General features: G+C 24.4%; 1 protein-coding gene across 1 annotated transcript; it reads right to left on the bottom strand.

The window, feature by feature from the left end:
* Positions 1 to 652: 652 nt before the first annotated feature.
* LOC112595308 (putative fatty acyl-CoA reductase CG5065) lies at positions 653 to 22,849 on the bottom strand. The gene is made up of 9 exons (XM_025340456.1): positions 22,677 to 22,849; positions 7,047 to 7,253; positions 6,739 to 6,987; positions 5,197 to 5,342; positions 4,202 to 4,311; positions 3,936 to 4,134; positions 2,883 to 3,122; positions 2,011 to 2,268; positions 653 to 849 (listed from the first exon to the last, which is right to left on the bottom strand). The coding sequence occupies exons 1-9, from the start codon at positions 22,701 to 22,703 to the stop codon at positions 753 to 755; spliced, it is 1,533 nt and encodes a 510-aa protein (XP_025196241.1). The 5' UTR covers positions 22,704 to 22,849; the 3' UTR covers positions 653 to 752.
* Positions 22,850 to 23,775: the final 926 nt, after the last annotated feature.

The raw sequence follows: 23,775 nt of genomic DNA, 5'->3' as shown, positions 1-23,775 counted from the left end.
TTCATTATTTTCGAAATGATAGAGTGATGTCGAAATAGTATGTATACCATATTATTATTCAATGTATGTGTTGATTTGAAATTAAAATTATTAGTAAAAACTGCGTACATCAAAGATATTTTTGTTTTGAGACAGGGCGTTATTATTTTTACCTTCAAACGATATTAATTAATTCGTCGACTATTTTGAGCTGATATGTTAACCACAAAGAATTGTGTGTGCCTATAATAAGGTGTCGGTGAAGCAATTGTTAAGAACATAATAATGATATAATTTCGGACACGCTGTGATTATAAATTTTAAAAGTGTTTGTGGAAGTCGAACGTTTTGTGGATGATGTCAATTGTAATGTTGTAAATGACCCACCGATGACTTACACGAAAATCTGCAAGACGTGTCAATTACAACATAACATGCACGAGCCCTTACAGCACGTACGTCGTACACGTTGCAATCACGCCACAGTCAAGTGGCTGTCGTTTTGAAAACGTCAACAGACATGCAATTGAAGTTGTATAATTCTTACTTAAAGCTTTTAAGTCTACGGACGAGAAGCAAACAAATAATGTTTGTGACGAATAATATTATAATACAATAGTCGATAGTTCTGTTTGACCAAAAATAAATAGGAAAATAACAACATTTACGTGGATTAGTATTTAAAGAAATACAATAACAATGTGGGGAATTATATCGAATAATATTAATAATTTATGCAATAATAAAGTACCGCAATATAACGTCATCGCGACTTAAACGATCGTCGAAATCATTTCGTATACCTTGTACAGCAGCCAGGCGACAAAAGCGTACTTCAGGTAAATCACCACCAAGTCCAACACATAAAGTCTGTAAAACATAAAACCAAACTATTATCAACCGCTAATTATGATAGAGCGATGAGTTGTTAATGAGTGGACATTCATTTGCGCACATGATACAATTTTTACATATTTTATGACCACCTTTCATATAGATTCTCGGGTAACAGATTCATAGATAGGATTTCCGGTTTACCATCCCAGATAATAATCACTAAGTATATTAGTACCCTTTTATTATAATTAAACTGTTGATAATAAATATTTTAATGTTTTTAGTAATCTATTAATATTAGTTTGTATGATGATTATAGTTAATAAATAGAAATTAATAATTAGAATATAAAATGGCACACGTGCGATGACCAATAAAGATTTTGTTTTCAGTGATTATTGATAAACTTAATAATAACAATATAATATTAAAATATTTGATTAGAGAATAGCTAAAAGTTTAGTTAAAGAGAAATTTGAGAATTTGCTATCACATTATACCAAAATCTCTCAATCCAGACTTATAAAATTTCCAATCATCTATCGAGTTCTTATTAAGAGTAAGCCTAAAAAAATACTAAGTACTAATTTTAAAATATAATTTGATGTATTATAAACGGGCAATACATTTATTGCGATTATTGGCGACAAAAGTAAGCTATAATCTTATGAATGTTAATAAGTTCAATTATTGTATTACCCGACGGCATTTCACGTCAGAAAATTTTCTACAGACAACAAATGATGACAAACGATAAGTTTTATTTAATTATATAACTTGAAATTTTGTATGTATAGAAAATGAAAAAAAAAATGAAAATATAGCAAGCATAGTAATGATTTGTCAATTATTAATAATATATATTATATATTATTATTAATTGTACAGTGCATAATAATTACATTGATTCAGACTCAGTTAATTTAAGATAAGTTATTGAAAAGAATTTTTTTTTAATCGAAATACATAAAATGTGCTGTAGGTACACGGATCCAACCAAATTAATAAACTATGAAACAGAAAAAAAATATAATATGTAACTTTGAAATCGGTATACGAAGCATATTAAGTCAATTTAAATTATTATCAACTAATATTATTATTTTATTTTTTTAAGTATATCTAAAAATGTGCGCAAATTACATATACAAAGGTAACATATATTTATAAATTTGCGTTTAAAAGTGCGCTTACACTTTCAGGGTTTTCCTGGCCTTCGGTATGGTCGCCGGGTCTTCCTTCAGGCAATACTGACGGGCGCCCAAAATGCAATCTCTAAAATAAACGTCCATATCCATTTTTTCGAAATCCATATTGAACTCTTTTCGGTCCACGTCGGGCAAACTTTCTCGGAGCGCCAACAGTCGGTCGTTGGTAAAGTCCCAATTGCGCAATGTGAAATATTGGAGAACACGAAGACCATCCGATATCTTTTGTTGAACTTTAATCATACTGTATACAAAAGCATAACAAGTGAATGTGTTCAGATTTTATTTCCCCGGAAGGATCTTATGTTATTTTTATTTTTTATTAGCACGTAACGTGCTTGAATCGAAAAAATAAATAAATAGAAAAGCTTAACCTAACTGTTTAAAAACTGCATTACAAATGAAAAATAATTTACCTCAGAATCGCGAGGAGCTTACGGAAACTGTACTTATAATATTTAAAGAGTCATCTCAAATCGTAAACACTCATGAAGAAATTGTTGATTTAAGATTTTGGATACTTAATAATAGGTAATACAACTATTTAATTGTATTATAATTATATAATAAACTATAATGTTGAATAATATAAACATATAATTTATATTCGTTTATTAACTCTAAAGAGTAATGACTCAAAATTAAAAGTATTAATAATGTTTTCACAACTAGTATTTGTAATAAAGTTTAGATTTTAAAATTTTAACATATATAAATAAGAGAAAAAACAAATTTTCCAAAATGAAAATTGATCATTAAAATTTCTTGAAATATTTTTCATAAGCATGATAATAGTAAATTTTTCGAGCGATAATATGTCTTCATTTTAAATTTGATTATTAAAACTTAAGTACTTACAAACGCTTTTGGCCAAGTAAAAACAAAATCCCGTCAATAAGATAGGCCGGTATCCAGTGGTAACATATCACTTTGTAAATGTGAACAAATCGGTTGGACGTCAGCGATCCCGTAGGATACCACAACATAAGCTCAAACGGGTTTTTCATAGTCTCTTCTCTTCCTTTGGCCATAACGGCGTCCCAAGTGATTGGGTTCAGATTGTGCTGTGTCAAATTATAAACGGGAATGGCGGCGGTCCTGTATAATATAAAATACTTTATTCTTAACAAAAATATTACAAATTATAGTTTTACCAAAATTCCTTAAGCTCTTAAAGTATTATAACACACTGTTAATATGCTATTTAAAATTAGCAATTAAATGTTTATTTTGTGACGTGAACATATTATATTGTAACGGTTAATTTTTTTTTATATGACCAAAGTAATTGTACTTATGCCATAGGTTTATTTTTCGCAAAAAAACCGTTTAAAAATGTTATAATCCCTATCTGATATGATAAAAACATATATTTGCTATTGCAGGCTGTTATATATACAGTAGACGCCGCTTATAAGACTCACTTACTTTATTATTGAATAAATTTAATAATCCCGATAAAAAAACTAAAATTATAATAGGTAAATATTAATTACATATTACGATAACTGTGCAGCCGCCAGATAATCAGTAATAACAATTATCGTTGCGATAAATGTGAACTTTTATCTGCGATAAAAATTATTATACGTTATAAGATACCAACAGAAACTAAAAATAATCAACACGAATATTATTTAATTTTTTAATACCAATTTATTTCTAAATTATAACCAAAAAATTTTATTTTCTATTTTTTATTTTACGAAATTTGAGTCTTATAACCGAAGTGTTAAGTCTTATAACCGATTTTTTTTTAATGTATTTGGATACGTCCGGACCGTTCCAGATGAATTTGAATCTAATAAGCGACTGAACCTTATATCCGCGAGTCTTATAAGCGGCGTCTACTGTACCTAGGTATTACATAATACTATTTTTATTGCGCCATAGTCTACAAACTGTACTTGCTTTTGTTTGGTAATTGCTGTTTTCCATGCAATCACAATCACGGCATTTATTGCAAAGTCCACCGGTACGGCTTCGGCAGTGTATTCTGAATTGCAAAGTATAGACCGGAGCACGCCTTTGCCACCCGCAGCCAATATTCCTGTGGGTCCATTCAGATTATCCACCCAACCGGGCAAAGGTTCCTTAAGCGCTGGCGTTACTGCAAAAAAACAACTGATGAGTTTTATATTACCCGACATCACACTACTATCGAACGATCACCTTACCTATTGATGGCCTTGCTATGACGACCGGAAGCTGAGGATAAAAATCACTAACCACGTCTTCAGCTAGGCGTTTGGAAAACGTGTAAGTGTTCGGATGCGGTTTTATCAAGCTGCAATCACATCAATTGATTAAATGCTAATGAAAAGTTTTCAACATTGTTGCCAAGAAAATGTCTTTATGCTTATAATGAATTTTACATTTATAGCAAAGTTAACCTACAGTGTATCGGTGTACGCAAACCGTATCAATAATGATATATAAAAGAATCGATGTAAGTATAAAGTTTAAATTATTTTAAAAATTCTATATTTTTGATCAAAAAAAATTATTTTATTTTTTTATTATATATTATAGAAAAAGGATGATAAATACTGTATCCAATATCACCACATTCAATGGCGACTATTAAATTTTTTTTAAATTTTTACTCATTAAATACGTTTTTACTACATAATTAACTAAACAATGTTTGAAAATAAGTAAAAATTACCAAAAAAATAGAGTGAAAAATTCTCATATGAATTAATTTGCTAATATACAATACTATTTTAACATATTTTAAGTGCATAATTAGCTAATACTACATTTTGAAAAACCACTGAGGTCTGAGATAATATATCACATGGTTTTTTTTTTTTTACTAATCTTGTATGATTTTATGACGGTAATAATTTTAACTTATTATCATAATTCGTTGAGTTAAATTCAAAAAACGTAAATAAAATACTCTTTTTAAACAAGATATACTTGTATTTTTGAACTGAGAACTGAGTACAAATGTCATATTGAAAGACCATTCGTATAGACCAGTCTTAATTCTCTTTGTCATCCGAGTCACACAAAATTTTTAACTTTGCTATTTATCGACAAAATATGTATTTATATTATTTATATATAATATCATTGATGAGCTAATACAATAATTGCATCTTCATTTTACATTATGATAAACAATCATTCTACGTTATAATGGGAATGTAATAGTTTTTCTTACTGAGGCGTGACCATCTTGATACAGTTTTCGTCAAGCCAAGACGGTAACCTCATTATGTTATATGCGTCGAAAGCCGATTTGTGCACTTCCTCGTTCAACGTGTCTAGGTCTACGTGACAGAACGCCGTGGAGAAATGTACGAAAGCCTGAAACATTGACACCGTTGTAATATTGTTGTTACCTGTTAGGTTATTTATAGGTACGTGATTGTAAACTTTATAATAATATCGCAACCAAAACACCGCAGACTTAACAAGAAAAAGTGATTTGTCACATTTTTGGTAGATATACCTATTTATTTACACTTTCAAGTTGGGCAATTAATAAATTTTTGGAGTTTTCAACACCAAAATGAATTGAATTTTGTGGTCGAAAACGTATGTAACCACTGTAATTTACCGAAATCCGTAGTATAACTTTTATACGACATGCCCTATGAAATCGGCCGGATGTGATTTTTAGATAGGTAGTTAAATAATACAGTACAGCCAATCCTGAGAAATACCAATGTGATTGATATTTTTTTGTTATATGAAAGAAATTTGAAAACAATCCTCACCCCATTATTGTAGTTGAAACAGGGATAAAAAAAATAAGTGCTCAAACTAAATTATTGACTTATTCTTAATTCCCGAAACTGTTTACTGGTAAGAGTATTTTTTTATTAAGAATCCATCTTCCGAAATCGAAAAACGTATAAGCACATGTTTCTTACTTAGTGTCATGTAAAGAGCAGTTAAACTAGGTGTACATTTTTTAATGCAAAACCAAATTAAAGTTTTATAATTTTACAATTTGCAATAATTTATAAATGTGTAAAAACCGAATAAATTTAAGTATACTGAGTTTAAATGTGTGGATATGAGTATACGTAAATATAAATATGTATTAATTAAAAAACTCTATTAATGTTGATATTATTATTGATTTTATTGTCACGAGAAAAACTTGTTGAAGAGTAAAAAAATAGGACATCCAGGTAGCATATCCATTAACATGACACCTCATGCACCATCTAAATTTTATATTTTAAAACGGTTAGATTCTTATAACATCCATTCTGCTATCCCATTCAATTTTCATAATTTATTTTTATATAAAGTTCTATGGAAAATAAAACTTTAGTAACACAATATTTTTGAAAAAAACACTTAAATAGTACTTTTTTTTAACCTTAATTTTAATTTCTAGAAAATCAGTTCTACACTTTAAAGATTTATGTGAAAATTTGGATATATAATGTTAAACGTTGGTCAGATAATTTGTTTTTAAATAAATTGGATAATACTCTATTGATTGCTTATGACTTATTAACTATTTATTATTATTTTTTTTTTTTTTTTTTGTGTATAGTGTTATTTAATTAAAATAATTGATATCATGATTAGAGATTATAGTTATACTACATATATTATATAGTAATAAATAGGTTTACAGTATCGGCAAAAAGTAAAAGCCTATGCATTTTTGCCCATTGATATATTCATATCATATTAATTGTATGTAAACTAATTATAATATAAAGTATTATATCATTATTACCTCTAAATTTTTCATGTTGGAACATAACTCGAGCATGCGTAGTGTTCCAGTCGTGTTCAAATTTATAGCTTCGGTCAGTGATGCGTCCAAGTTCAACGTGGCTGCTCCATGAAAAACAATCGACACTTCCGATATCAACCTTTCCTTCATTTCCACTGAGATTCCCAATTCATCCAGACTTACATCGCCGCATACCACTTGCAGTTTAGACAACAGTGATTTATTCGTTTTTCTAATGGAATCAAATAACTATCGCCAAAATATTAAAATATCGTCAAATATTATACATATCTAATAGACATTCTTACCGGTGCTTTGATGATTTCCTGGTATCGCAAAAGAGCGGACTTGCCTCTTTTTGATCTTATCAACACGAAAATATTTTTTATTCCAGGACAGCTGTGCAAAAGTTTCCAGACAAGCACTTTTCCCATAAGGCCAGTACTTCCAGTGACAAATACGGACCGATCATTAAAAAACTGAGATATTACACTTTTTTCCATCCTGGACTCAATCTGTGATCAAATGAATAAAAAAAATAATTCTTGCATCTATAATAACATTTTGCATATCATAAATTATAAAATAAATTTCCTATGTATTATTAAAAATGTATTTATAAAGTACGTATAAAATATAAAGTACCTAAACTAGATTTTTAATTTATTAGCGTAAACATTATATTTTGTTTAAGTACAATAAATTCTAATACCAAATCACCATTATAATATTATTACTTAATTAACGTGTATGATATTCCTAATTTCGTATTACACCAATAAATTAAAATTAGATGCATAAATTACACTGTTAATTTCAAGTTAATCAAATTACAATTAAATTATTAATTTAAATCGCAATAAGGAGAATAAATATATAATTATTTAAAATATATTTAAATCATTAATGACAGGCGTAATACAATAATTGTATACATATTATTTCAAACGTCTTATCAACGCGTGATAACTGTAAATTACAATCCAAAATTAATTGATGGTAGTATTATTAATGGTAATAATAATATTATATTATATACATAGCGCAATTAGTGATAGTACCGAGGTCAGAAATAGAAGACTCACTCTTACGGAATCTATAGACGATGACCTAAAGTTGAAAACTAGTTTGGCTATTACGTATGAGTGGCTTATTATACCTACTATTAAAGTTATATGAGCTAATTTGTTATTAAAAAACTATTTTATTATTATTATTATTTTTTTTATATTATAAAAGCATAAATAATAATAGTAACATATATAAAATAATAGTAATAAACACAGGAACATGACTTTTACGTTTATATATATTATTATCAAATAATAGGCATCAACTATAATGTTTATAATTATAATATCAAAACATAAATATTATATAAGATCAATAACTACAACACATTATAATTTGAATTATTTTCTTACCGAATACGATATGTTTTACAAAATTGTAAAGTTTAATAGCTGAACAATATGCAATAACTACTTAGGTTTCTACGTATGTAAGAAAGAATGGCCATAAGCACTTTTTACATTACATAAACCTATTTTCGTTTTATAATACTACACAGTGTGCTATGAAATAGTAAAAGTTTAAACATCAATAATATAAAGTGCATTAATGCAATTAAAGACCTACTATCTGGCCACTCGAAGTAATAACAAATTAAGTAAAATTATAATATTATAATAACGATTTTATATTATTTACTGTTTTAGATATTTTAAGGCTGATCGATTTTATTTCATACGTCTTGAATAGCTTTAAAAAAATGTTTATCAAGAGTTTATTAGAAGTTATAAAATTAAAATTATTTATACGTGAAATAGTTATATGAAAATTTAATTTATTAACGCACTTTCTTTGCAATTAACGTGCAGAACCAAACATGGTTAGAAACTTTTGTACTATAAATCAAAAGGTGACACTCTACCAATAACAATTAATAAAAATTTATATTAACAAAAACAATCAACTTTAAGTAGGAATGTAAACATTGTTTATAAAACGACTATTTTCTGAATTATAAGAATACAAAAACATTTTACTATGCAGTTTTATCGTAAAGTTTGCTTTTTATTTTCTGTCCATAAAAATGTAGTAGGTATTATTTGTATTAAATTATTTCAAAACTAAGAAAGGTGTACAAGACTCTCGGAGTATAACAAAAATATAATAATTAGGAAAAAAAAATTATTCATTCAATACTTAACATTTAACATATTATTTTTACGTTTAAATACGGATTAATAAAATTAAAAATTTGATTTTGTTGTATATTACACAACATATTATAATATGTACTTCAGCAAATATACAATTAGATACTTATAAGTATAAAGTTTTCAAAAACATATAAGAGATCAGTAAAATATGTATTATTGTATTAATATAGATTTAAAAAACAATATTTTTTCATAATTATTCTATTGATATTACTTTAATTTAATTTAATTTATAATAAGTGAAAAGTTAAATAAAAAATAATAAAATATATTTAAAAGTATTATAACTCGAAATCATAAATTTTTTATAGAATGGAATATAATATAAATCATTTATTTCAAAACATTTAAATGTTGACACAAAATAAATATATTATAGCTAAAAATATTCTATACAGATATTTTATTTTTTTAATTGTTTCATGAAAGTTAAATTACCCGTAAGCTAAAGTACTTAACAACTAAATACTTAAAGATTTTTAATTTTTAAAGTATAGTTCTTGGAACTTGAGGTTGATTATTTTTTTGTCTTTAATTAACCAATTATTATTAAAAATATAAATTATAAGGCTCTAAACCTAACATTAATGCCTATATTATATAAAGTATATTATTTATATAATAATTAAAAAAAGTTTAAATCGCTGCTTATTTTATACATCGATAATGATAAAAAGAGAAAAATAATGCAATATCAAGAGAAAGTAACAGATGTAAAAGAGAAAAATTGATACTTCGAATAAATAATAATAACTTATTAATTAAATCATTTAAAATGATTTTCAAGTAATCGGAAATTGAACACAGGTAATATTGTTTATGAGTTTCTATTATTATTTATTTATAATTAATACAATTCACATGTTAAAAGCATCTAAACCTTATGTACAATCCAACAGATTAAAACAATGAAATTTCAAAAACAATTTTTGAATATCTTACGCACGTTATTGTATGTAGTTTAAATGAATCTCCCTCCATAAATAAAAATAAATTGAAAAGAAACTTTTGTCGTGTGACCTACTCACTATATAATTCCTTGTATCTAAAATTTTACAAGAGTAGCGTCAATGAGCGACTTTTCCAAATCAAGTATTTTTGTAATTATTAACTATATTTTGCAAAGATGGTAGGTACTCTTAAAATATTTTAAAGGGTTTTGTGTATAAATTAAAAGGGAAAAATAATTTGCATGATATATTTTATCAAATACGAAAAAATAACATCAATAAGAATAAAATACTTATCGTTTTGTAAATCTCTCACGCGATTGAATGCAAGTATATCTAACGTATACAACGTAGGTACACAATTGTTCGATACATGTACATCTACTAAAGTCGTATTTTTATAAGAAGTTATCAGCGTTTCATCATGTAGAAACTACGTAGGTGGATATTGAACAATTTTATAATAATAAGCCTCAGATTTTGCACTTGATCTACTAGATTTGAGGTGGTGAGATTAACAAAACACAACATAATGAACTTCTACTATACGTAAACTTCTCTAATGAAGATAACTTATGAACTTTAAGAGGTGGTGCAGAGCTGGTAAAAATAAAACTAGTTTGTATTTGTTTGCGTTCGACATACGGAGAATGCAATAAATATCACCAAAACCCCAAAAAACTCGTTATTAGATCATCATAATACAATATTATATTTCCGTGGTAAGTATATTGGCACATATCTATTCAAGTGAAACAAATATCTTTTCACATTTCGATCTCAATCTGCACGCAATTTACGATTTGTTTATAAAGTACATCAGACATGTATATATATACATTATATAATATTATATTGCCTATGTGGTATTTTGTAATAGTAATGATTTACCGCAAGATTTGTATATACAGTATTGTTCTAATGGTATCTAATTCGGTCAAACAGTGATTAAACAAAATTTAAGATCAAGTCATTACATTTTTATACTATTTCAAAATAATTAAGAAACTTCGTTACATGGGATAAATATTTTTAAAAGTATACCATTAATATATTGATACTTAGTGCTAGGTAAAACAAATTGGATTTGAATTAGAAATAATTAGATACAAATCTTTGACGAATTAATTATATATTTTAAAATGAAATACAATAAGTAATACTTTAAAAAAATTATAGAATTACATTAACTAATTATTGATTATTTTATGTAAGTACAAAAAATATTACTCACTGTAGTATAGCTGTATCAATATTTAAATGTATTTACGATAAATATTTCGATATAAAATATCGTATAGCTGTCTGTACAAAAAAAATAAGAAGCATGAAGTTTATTTCACGTTAACATTAATTTGAACATAAAAAAAATTAAATGTTAGTAATGGTGTTATCCCATCAAATAGCATCCTTTTGAGCTATTTTTAGGCTTTTATTTCTATATATTATGCATTGATTAAGCCAATTACTTAGTACATCTTTTTGTATAAATTGTAAAAAATAAAACTATTTAATTAATCCATAGTTATCATTAACGGCCACTGCATTTTATTCCAAGATAGTTTTCATCAGAAACTGGTCAGAAGAAAAACTATGATAATAATATTATAGTTTTTAATTTAAAAAGTGGGGTAAGGTATTTTATCTTGAAAACATCTTTCGTACTTTACTGTTGTATACATAAAAAATAAAAATAAATAAAATTATATCTAGATTAAATAGTAAAAAAGAAATTATTTAGTTAATGATAATTAATTGTCAATGTAAAATAAACTATAATCAATTCAATAATAAAATAAGTTGAAATTACGATGATCAATGATGATATATTTAACAAAATACGTATAGGTATTTAAAATATTAATTCTATATCGTATATATTATATAGGTGTTAACTGTCTACTGATATTATCATTAATATAACTAAGATGCGCCGCGCATTGGACATGTATTTGAAAATGTCAATACACTTGTTATGAATGACTATTGACTAATTATTACTTATCAGTATAACATATTACAATATTTCTTGGATTGAATTTAACTCAGATTGTTGGTAAGAAAAACATTTACCACTACTGTTCGTAAAGAGTATCTACTTATGTAATTAGTTAGATGGTTAATATTCTACAATAATAAAAATATTAATCACTTTTGTTTGAAGATCAACTATATACTTCCACCTATTGCATAATATTTTAGGGCTATGTGACGATTTATATTAATACAAAATATACTGCAGTATAAAATAATGGTACTATTATAACTCCAAAATCAATCAATACATTTGAAAATGTAATTATAAGTTATAAAATAAAACACAAATTGCACATTTAACATGATAGAATACAATTTATTATTAACGTATATTTGTGAAAAAATTAAAATTAATCAATTACGGCCAAGATTTATTAACTAATTTATATTGGTAAACACAATTTTATTAATTGGTAAATTTACAATTTAAGTACGAGATAATAAATTGTACTAAAAAATAGTGAATTTTAGTTTTTTCATTTCTAGGAGTATATTGAATTCAAATAAATAAATAAACTAAATATACCTAATTATTGTATACACATAATTACGGTATTTAGGTACCTATATACTTATTTTTTATTAAAAGTTAATAAAATACTAATATATAAACTGAATATTTTACAAAAATATTATAGAAGTAACTAGAAAATATATTTCGCATAAGTAAACTTAAAGTTGAAATAATATTTTCACTAGTCTCAGATATTTTGTTATACTTATATAGGTGTTTACTGAATAATATATCTGAAATGATAAACTTTAATACATTATGTTATTTGAGTTTGATGGCTGACAAATTTTAGTTGATAAGTTTATCAGAAGTGTATTTTACTATTCCACGAAGGAATTTGAATGTCGGCTATGTCACTTTATACTATCTGAACTTGAAATCCTATGTATCTACTCGTAACTTAAGGTATCTAGAGACTAAAATTATTGATAACTATTCCTTAAAGCTATAACTTGCGTTTTTGCACTATATTTCTCATTATAATGTCAGATATTTACAAAATTATGAACGAAATATAATTTTTACTATAAACATTGATTATAGAGTAGTCTATTCTATAATCAATGCTATAACATAAGTAAGTAATTAATACATAAATTACAACTTTCACTTAAACTTATCCTTAATTGAAAAAGTTACTCAAGATGGTAGTGACCTTAACATGAGTTGTTATTATTAAAAACAAAAAATAATACATTCATGTACAAATATTTTTTTTTTCCAATAACAGTTCATTAACTGACATTAAAATTAAGATTATAATTTAACCTGAGATGCATCTTATAGTCTCACTATAAATAAAATTATAATCGACTTGTTTATTATTTAATCTTTTATTAAATATATTGTATTAACAAAAGCTTAATATGCTAGTAATGATTGTCCTCAATATATGATTTTAATATGTTTTTAATTAATTCAGATATCAATTTTTATAACAATAAATATTTAGTCAATTAATACATAAGTCATAATTACTAATTGTATGCATTGTGAAATCGTAGAATAATATTGAACATTTAAAACAATATTTATTAAACTTATTTTAAAATCCATTATTTTTACTGTAGCTATAGTAATAATAAAGTAATATATAGTTGATGATTTTGAGTTAAGCCGTTTATTCTATTTTCAAATAATTGATGAATTGAATACTGTGAAAAATTAAGTAGGATTAATTTAAATGCTTAAACAAACACTACAAATTATTTTAATTAGATACCATAATATTATAATGGCAAAAGTCGTTTAAAATTGATATTTCATAGTAAACCATTTTCAAAATTAAAATACATTAAAAAACAGAAATATTGGTTAGACATGATATAAAAACTATAACATAGATAATTTATACATGTACAAACTCGTAGATTAAAAAAATGATTGAATAAAATACAATTTATGATTTAAAAAGTACTAATTAAGTACAGTTAAAGATAAATTTTATAAACCTACTAATGGTAAATTTCTGATTTTATGTTTACAATAAAACTTTTATTTAATTTTCAAATTAGATATTTTTTAAATAACTAGAATATTGACATAATAAGGAATGGGTATAATTGAGTAATCAAAATAATTCTGTTATGATTTATACTATACTTTATATAGGTATCCAACCAACGTTAATACAATACTTATTTTACTAAAAATTGTTTAAAAAAAAAAAAATGATAAAAATAAACATTATAAATATAATATAACTACACTCCAAGTTTCGTTCAGAATTTCGTGTCAGTTTTAATATAATTTAATTAAAATTGTACGTAATTATATGAATTGCATTGCATTCAATATTTATTTATTATTCAACTATCTTCAAATAATCAATAAATAATAATCATTTTCATTATATATGTATATTTACTTTTTATTTTTTTATAGTAAGTATATTATATTACAATTTTTAATTTAATTATTGAAAGTATAGCGTTTTGCTAATTATTTAAGGTGCTTATTTTTATTTAATTGTTAAGCTTATTTATAGTTTAGTGCATTCAAATATAATAATCAATATCATAAATATAAAAAAAAAAATGAATTTATATTTATTAAACAAGGTACAGTAAATTTACATCTAATAATATATTTTATAATCAATTAATATTAAGATAAAAAAATATTCATAAATAATATTATTAAATCATGTAAATTATTTATTAAGTTTAGTGGTCTATAAAAAAATTTATTTTTACCGAGGATATGAAATTTGAAATTTTCCGTAACACATAACAAAAATATTATTACAACGGTAAATAGCTTCAAGCGTTAAAATATAGTTGATGAATTTTTTTTTTGTAAATTTGTTACGGGTCGGGGTAAAAATCCATTAAAAAGATAAGTGTAAAAACTCATACTACGACGATTGAACTTAAAACGAAGATACCATAAGGTAGATAACAAGTGAAATGACAAGTGCAACGAAGACCGGTCAATAGCAAACACTATGTGTGCTATACCACTTCAACATGTTGGAAGCCGCCACAGCGTCGAAATAACAAGCACAGGTGACAACTTAGCTAACAATAGAAAAATACAATGAGAGAAATAAAAATATAAAATATAGGTATATAATGTCACCAATGGATGAATTTTTTCTCGTTATATGCCACCAAATGTAACTAATAATTATTATAAAATAAGAAATATAATGTTATTTTAATATTGCAGTTATTTATTAAATTCTTTATATATATATATATATATATGTACAATATACAAATATGTATAAAATAATATGAAATAATTTTTTTAAGACTTTGAGGGTATTTTGACCCCTATATGGTGCAATTGGTTGGCTCACGAAAATCGAATTTATATATGTATAATATTCAAGGTTTCCATTGGTTACAGTAAAAAATTTAAAAAAAATGTATTTGGATAGAATGGTCGATTTCCGTATATGACTACAGGATTTTTTTTTTAAATAAAAATTAATATTTAATTTATTATTTTTATTTCAATTTACAACAAAAGAAAATGTCTTATTATTTGTACCTGATAGATTTAAAAACTAGTAAACCGATTTTAACAAAAGTTTCAGAGTTATCAAAAAGGTTTAAAAAGTACTTTGAATTATTTTTAAAAATATACTATGTGCTATATAAATCCCGCCATAGGCGGATTGCTCATCTCAGTTAAATTAATTCACAAAGCGAGTAAATTTGTTCATTTTTTCCTGAGCGAAGTCAAATAACACAGTTAGTATAATATTATATAATATGACTTTAAATGGTATCGACAAAATAATAAATTATAATTAGCCGGGAGAACACGAAGTGTTACGTAGCGCAAAATTCCAACTATTTATACTAAATTTCTACATTCCACGTGAATGCTTATAGCTTTATACTTGACAAAATCATAATTTTATGTAAACGTGCACCATGATAAGCGTCCTACAGTTAGCTACTGTTTAGGATTTTAATTAAGTAGCTTAATAACAATGCTGCTTGTATTCTTTTTTTTTTTAATGTAATAAACATTATGTATCAAATTATATTAGACACAATAAGAATATGTGATACGAGTTAACAAGTCATGACATTTTGAAGAAAGAAGCCACCCATTGATGACACTTTCTATTAGCTTGTTATTTACTTGTATTTTATCAAATATATATTTATATGTGTATAATGTGAACACTGAAACTACACCAATTGATGGTGTCAAGTAACAAATAATTATTAAAAAGGAAAATCAAAACAGTCAACCGATGCCTAAAAAAAAACCAATATAATTTCTCTATTTTATAAAAAAGAAACAATATGAATTAATGATTGAAGGTCTCATAAATGTGTATCTAATAAATTAATATAATAGTACACATTAAGCCATCAGCGGCATTTCTCTAATTACAAATTTAATCTACTCAAAAAACAATATTATGTTGAAATGACGTCTAAATGTACATATAAATTAAACATACAATAGCAAACAAGTTATTTATCTTCAGTTCAATCTTTAACTGTAATGTAAATTGGTCATTTGAATCAAGAAAAATTATTTTATAAATAATTTGATTAAAGGCCGAAATTTTCTTTGTTATATTAGTTAATTGACCATTATTAATTTACCTGCCTATAAAATGACTCAAAGTACGTTTGTAAAAAGCATTATAAAATTTTATCTATAATAGTATTCAAATTAACTGCAATTCGCTGTTTAATCAATTAACATCAAATACACGTAGTTGCAATTTTACGAAATTTATTTAACCTTGATCTTAAAAACTATAATGTAATTATTAATGAACCAGTCTAGATAAAATCTTAAATTTCTAACCTTACGTCCAGTGTCAGAGCAAAAAGTTATGTAATTTATAAACATAAGTATTTCGAGTACAGACCTATACTATAAAAAATTGAATCTCTAATAGTTTAAATAGTAAAGTATTATATAAATAGATTTGATTATATTAATCGTTTAATTAATAGAGGTAACAATTTTAGATTGCATTACAACTGAGCAATATAAACGTTAATATATTCAATATTGTATAGCTAAAAATTAGTTTATAAATGTTCTCCTATGAAAATTATTGTGAGAATGAAAATTAATTCGAATTGCTAAATTGAAATATATTCTAGAATTTGTTGAAAAATATTTGCAGTTCGATATGCACGTATTAAAAATGGCATGTAGAAAACACAATTTACAAATATTAATAAATAATTCAAATCAATCACCAAAATACTTCAGTACCATATAAATCAGAAAAATAATTACAAGTCACCTTGATATTAAGTAGGTACATATTATTATGCCTAATAAACGGGTTTAAAAGCGGATGTGGTGCACTCTAACACGCTTATACGAGTCTATTATTGGGATTTCGGATTCTCGGTTTTCTATAGACATCGGCATAATACTTTCACTCAGTTAAATATCAACTCTATATTATTGTATATAGATACATGTGTATATTATGTGATATGCTTATTTTTAATAGTATGTAATTATCATAGCGTATCCGTTTAAACGGTATTACACATATTCGTCATTCTCATTAGTGTATTAAGATTTGTATTAAGGACAGTCATTAGGCACCTTAATTTCTCAATACTATATCGCTCTGTAGGTCTAATTTTAATTAAAACACAATCATTATGTAAACTGCACTTTACATGAGAGTTGATATGCGACTACTAACAAATTACAAAAATTAATCTAAATATTTGTTCATTTACACAAACATTTATAGTTTTATACAACCCGCTCACATTCACGCTAACTAATTTTGGTTATATAAATATGTGTTTAGTAAGCACAGACCTAAAATACAATTAAAACTATAATAATAAATAAAATCTATATAATCAAAAATAAAATTTATGTCGTAAAGTGTGATAAATTAATTTCTTTCATATTCCTCGTTTTGTATTGATCTATCATTGTTACACGATATCAAAGATTGGTAATGTAAGTACTATATATTACAACTAATGTCTAACAACATTTGATTGTAAATAAAAATTAAAAAGGTGCTAGTAAAAACATTATCATGCAGATAGGTTTATTATTTAAATTAATTACAACTTTGATAGATTTTTTGTAAATTAACTTTCACCCAAATAATTTTTAATAATAATACGAGTATACAGTCGTTTTCCACATTGAGGGTCATCTTGTCAATTATTGTAAAAAAAAAATGTTATGGTTTTTTAGTTTTTGCGTTAGATAATCAAAATATAATTTATGAAAATAATTTAATTACAGTTGTTACTTAAATTACAATATAATATGAAATAAAATGTTTTATTTTGTATGTGTGCATAAAATATATCCTACAATGTAATATTTCATCTAATCTGATACTACAACTACCGTAATTTCTCAAAAGAAAAATACAGTATTTTTATCTCTCAGTTTTATCCATCAGACCATCAATGTAATAAAATAATCTAATTTAAATTTTTATTTTTAGTATAATTTTAAACAATATATCAACTATAAAACCTTTGTAATATTAAAATATCTGTTGAATAAAAAAAATTTATAGAAAATACTTTAATTGATTCAAAATAATCTTAGAGCAAACACTATTTTTTTTTTTTTTTTTTTTTTTTTTTTTTATTTTTAAAAATTTTTTAAAAAAAAAAAATTTTTTTAAAAAAATTTAAAAAAAAAAAAAAAATTATTAAAAAAAAATTTTTTTTTTTTTTTTTTTTTTTTTTTTTTTAATATTAAAATATTATTTAAAAAAAAATAATTGTATTTAAAAACTTAATACAGAAACAAACGACTTAAAATAAGCATTGAAAACATAAAATATCAAAAATCAAAATTAAAATCAAATACAAGATGATTGTTTTAGAGGCAAATACTCGTATATATTTTTTTTATAAAGTATTGACTTTTTTATTATACATAATTTGAGATCAATAAAAAACAACGTTTTGTAAAAAAAATATTTTTTTTTTTATTTTTATAGTTCTTATTTTTAAATTTATTTATTTTTATCTGCAATGCATCATATATTTTATTTTATTTTATATTCCGAAGTAAATTATTTGTTTACATATTATATAATTTATAAAAATAAAATTTTAAATCGATTGTTTATACTTTAAATTAAGTACTTATTTAAAGTTTAGTTGAATAGTGTGGAGTATCAAAATGATAAATATTCTGATGGTTTAAAATTTGAAATTAAAAATGTATGCTATCATAAAAGTTGTTAAAATCTTAAAAAATTAAAATGGTCGAAAAAGGAAAAATTTAATTTATTTAAAGAAAATGTTTTTTTGTTATGACGTTCAAAAAAAATGTTCTCAAAACCGTTAATACATTTCGATATATGGTTTTTGACATTTAAAATAATCGTTTTTTACAATATAGGTATTCAAGTAAGAACGTAGTTATCACTCGTGCGTGTTGGGAAAACTTACAATTAAACAATCATAATGCACACCTTAATGCTTAATGTTCTCCAAACACTACAATATAATGATATTATTATACGTGCAAAAGCCACTAAGGATTGAAAGTCATCTTTTTATTCAAAGCCCATTACGTGCTCGTAATTTGGTAAAGAACAATGTCTTCCAGTACATTGGGTCTAAGGGATCCGCTCGACCCATTAAGCTTTTGTCCCATCCCAAAGGGTGCTGTTGATTATTTTCAAACTGTTGCTCGTGAGAAAAAACACACAGCACATTACAACATCGTTATTTTTATCACGTAAAGCAAATATCTAGGCAAAGAAAGAGGAACTTGTTTTTATTCATGCGGTTTTCATCCGTTTTATTTTATGATTTTGCATGGTTATAACACAAACTACTATTGTTAAAATACGTAAAATTTACTTAGATAACTATCCTTGATAGATTTACCAAAATTTTGAAGTTAATAGTTTATAAATTATATTCGGTAGAAATATTATTAAATGGTTATCTGACCACAATTATTGTACATAGTTTTATAATCATTTAGGATTGGTTTTTAGTTTTTTTCTTTTTAATATACCAAGTATACGTATACAAATTATTAAAATTATAGATAATTTTATAAATTCATTTTTTTTTTTTTTGTGGCAGTATTAATAGATTTTAAGTAATTCAAACTTTAAATACTTATGTATAAAATTTAATTTTAAAACATTATAATAAAAAACTATTAAACTTGTATTAAAATTTCAAGTTTTCTGAATTGAAATTATAAAATATTTCAAAAATCAATGTATAACTTTTTATACTTGAAAGTTTAATTGCTGGTCTTTTAATAGTCTCAATGTTTAGAAAATGTATAACACTTTCAACTCTACGCAATTATAAAATAAAATATATATTCATTATAAACTGTTCTAAAAAATTATTAATGAAGCTTAAGCTAGACATAAAAAAATTAATGTCAAATCAAAAAATTAATTTCAAGTTAGAAAATTAAAGGCACTTTCAATTTTTTGTCATCGCGACTTAATAAATCACAAATTTATTTGAATTTGAATTTAATTATTTTTGGTATTGTAGTAAAGTAACTTATTATGTACTTTGAAAATTACATTATTATTATAATATATATGTATATATATATAGGTAAATACTATAATGCTACAAAATCAGTAATTAAAATATTTAAATTAATATAATATTAAATTCTGAGCAGAAATATGAATGTATTATTGGCTTAAACAATATGTGATATTTTTTGTGTTTGAAGACACTTTTTTAATTGAAAAAATAATCCGATCATTACTTTCTAAAAAGTTTTTGATGTTAAATTGATCTAATTTGTACTTTGGGAATTAAAACTAGAAATTTTCCTATACTTTTTTAAAATTATCAATAAAAACCAAAAAGTAAATACGAATATTTTTTTAAATTTTAATATTATTACTGAAACAATCATTTGATAATCATTTATAATCATAATTTGAATATTTTTTACTCAGATTATTTTTGATTGTACACAATGATTTATCATTGAATTTAAATTTGATGCATCTATTACATTGTAACCATCTCAATGACCCGGTACACTCAACGCATATGGCATACAGCAGAGTGGTTATCTACTTGTCGCTCAAAACTTTCAGTTATTATGTCATTATCAAAAATATGTCTATAGAAGGAATTTGAAACTTTTCAACATCACATTTATTATTATTTATTTAATACTATGAAAGTTTAAAAATATTAAGATTAATTCAAGCCACTAATATCATATTCTATTGGCTACTCGCACTGATCTTCAGTACATATTGGTTTTTTAAAACTTAATATCGAGTGAGTTTTAAATTAATAACAGCTAGTAATATTATATGAAATAATAAAATAACAACCTATATATGACATAAATATTATTTAATTTGTTTTGGTAAAAATTATTTATATATTTTAATTTAATAATTTGATGTTTTCATTAAAATTTACTTAACCAAGTTAAAACTTAAACTCGTTCATAGAATTTTCCTAGCTATAGTTAAAACTGGTTTTTTTTTTAATATATTGCGTGTGTGCTTATACTGTCTTCACTATTTTTTGATTACTATTGACGACTTCTAAAAATGGAAAGATTTAAGTACCAAAGTTGCTAGATGAAACTTCTAAAGTAATGATTTCTCTATATTTATTAGATAGTTTAAAAAAACTGTGTTTGGATATCAGAAAAAAAAAATATACGTATGTCAATAAATATAATTATTTCTAATTATTACGCTCCAAGTTTTAAAAAAACAGAACACACCACTTGCACGATAAACATATTGTTATATAATAGCAATGTTGTTTTAAAAGTTCATTAAAATTTAACTAGATAACTATAAAATCTGAATAAATTTTTAAGATTTAATATAAATGTAATACCACTTTCGGAAAATTAAATAAATATAAAATGTAGAAATTATGAAATATCATCAAAATATAAATGTATTTATATTCTATATTCTAAAAATGATTAATTGTTAACTGTAACTACTGTTTTTTTGTACATTTTTTATATAATTAATAATTATCTATTGACTATTCTAAATTGTTTTGTATAATTTAAATTTTATTTTCATGTATTTAACTTAACATCACTATCACAAGCTAATACGTACTTATAACCTATAGGTGATATTGAAAAATAATCAAAATATTTGTAATGTGATTTATTTATCTTAATATGTTGATGTTATTTGTTAAAAAAAAAAATAATAATAATAATAAATAAATAAATATAAATTTATTATTTTTGTTTTACGATGTATAAAAACTAGTATTAACAAATAAGTAAAAATAAGAAATGATCATTATTATTACACTATATTTAGTTTATTTTTTATCGTTTTGAAGTTTTATTTCTTAGATAAATTGCATGTATATTAAAATGCCTTAAGGCATAAAATGTTTTTTTCATTTTTCTCAAGTTTTAATCAAACTTTTTGGCTTTTGAATATATACCACAAAGCGACAAAGCGTTATATTTGAATGAGTCATGGAAAAATAAATATTTAGTTGAAAGCTAAAATTCTATTATTATAAATAGCAACGAAAAATCAAAAAAAAAATAATTCCCATCTTATACCCATTTTTATAATATACATCAAAAGGAAAATTATTATTTAGTACACCATGCATCTATTTTAAACTTTTAGGTTAAGTTGAAATGCGTTATTTTTCATTTAATATATATATATATATATTTTTAAATTAAGTATAATATAACTTAGGCTATGTGTATCCAAACATTTTACTATTTATTGTAAAAAATAAAATATTCTACACCAACCTGATTAAAATCCACAAAGTTCGTCATCGAGTATGGGTTATCCGATAGAATATGCTTTATTGACAGAGCTAGGTTCGCTGTGGCTCATGTACAGTATTCTGAATACATTCAAAGAATCGCGTATGGCCGATGTAGGGAGAAAGTTAACGATCCGGTCGGATGCTTGTTTTGAGCTTCCCCCACTCATACTCCCGATTTGATTTCATAATAATAATTCCGTATTATTATTATTATTTCATAAAAAAATATATCCACATGTATCATCGTAATGATAAATTTGTTTCCATACAGAAATGTTTTTAAAATTAGGGTCATCGTGTATAATGGAATGTATCACCGCCACCCTATAATAACAATCATCTTGAAACTTTCGGTCTATACTTATGCGTTTAATGGTTAGTTAAAATAGAAAAACTCACTTATCTTATTTAATAGAAAGTCGTTTTGTCTATGTTTGAGTATACTGTACATCTTTTCGATTGCAACACGGCTTGCACAAATGCAAAAATGTTAATAGTATACGCCACGAAAAAAAAGACTTGGAGTTAATGTATTGAAAATTACCGACAGCTTGCAATAGAGTTATTATCTATTATACCTTCTGGTTAAACTATCTTGTCCCATATGCCAATATCACTAACATTCATTGAATTTTTCTAAAAATCACACATAAATAAAAATAAATCTATGATAAATATTATAGAATTATTATAACCTATTTTAATTTTTATTATTAATATTTAGTAATAACTAATAAGTAATATACACGTGAAACTTATAATAACAATACCACAGTTATATAATAATATGATAGTATTTTAATCATAAACAAATAACGTTTATTCTCATTAAAGATATCGATTGTTAATGCATTAAAAATATTAATTATTTCAAAAATAGAACTTTCTAATCCATTGCTAGAATTATGTGTAGGTATATGGCATTATTTTTTTGTATAGATAATGAATTTGTCTAATAAAGAAATGTTGAGTATCATAATATACTAGGTACTTAATTATCAACATTTTTAATAAGAAGTGATAAAAGCATGAAATGTTTATTCATCAATATTTAACCTCCTGGAGTTTTTAATAGTAAA

Source organism: Melanaphis sacchari, unplaced genomic scaffold (assembly GCF_002803265.2).
Source record: "Melanaphis sacchari strain LSU unplaced genomic scaffold, SCAv2.0 Contig0_pilon_pilon, whole genome shotgun sequence".
NCBI classification, from domain to species: domain Eukaryota; kingdom Metazoa; phylum Arthropoda; class Insecta; order Hemiptera; family Aphididae; genus Melanaphis; species Melanaphis sacchari.
The sequence above is the reverse complement of the archived record's forward strand: the minus strand, read 5'-3'. Positions and strand labels throughout refer to the sequence as shown.

Bases quoted from the DNA above. Each gene is read 5' to 3' on its own strand.
- LOC112595308 (XM_025340456.1), bottom strand. From the start codon at position 22,703: ATGACGAACTTTGTGGATTTTAATCAG. The intron at 7,254-22,676 runs GTTGGTGTAGAA...ATTTGATCACAG, and splicing joins ACTTTGTGGATTTTAATCAG to ATTGAGTCCAGGATGGAAAA. The intron at 4,312-5,196 runs GTAAGAAAAACT...ATGTGATTGCAG, and splicing joins ATCAAGATGGTCACGCCTCA to CTTGATAAAACCGCATCCGA.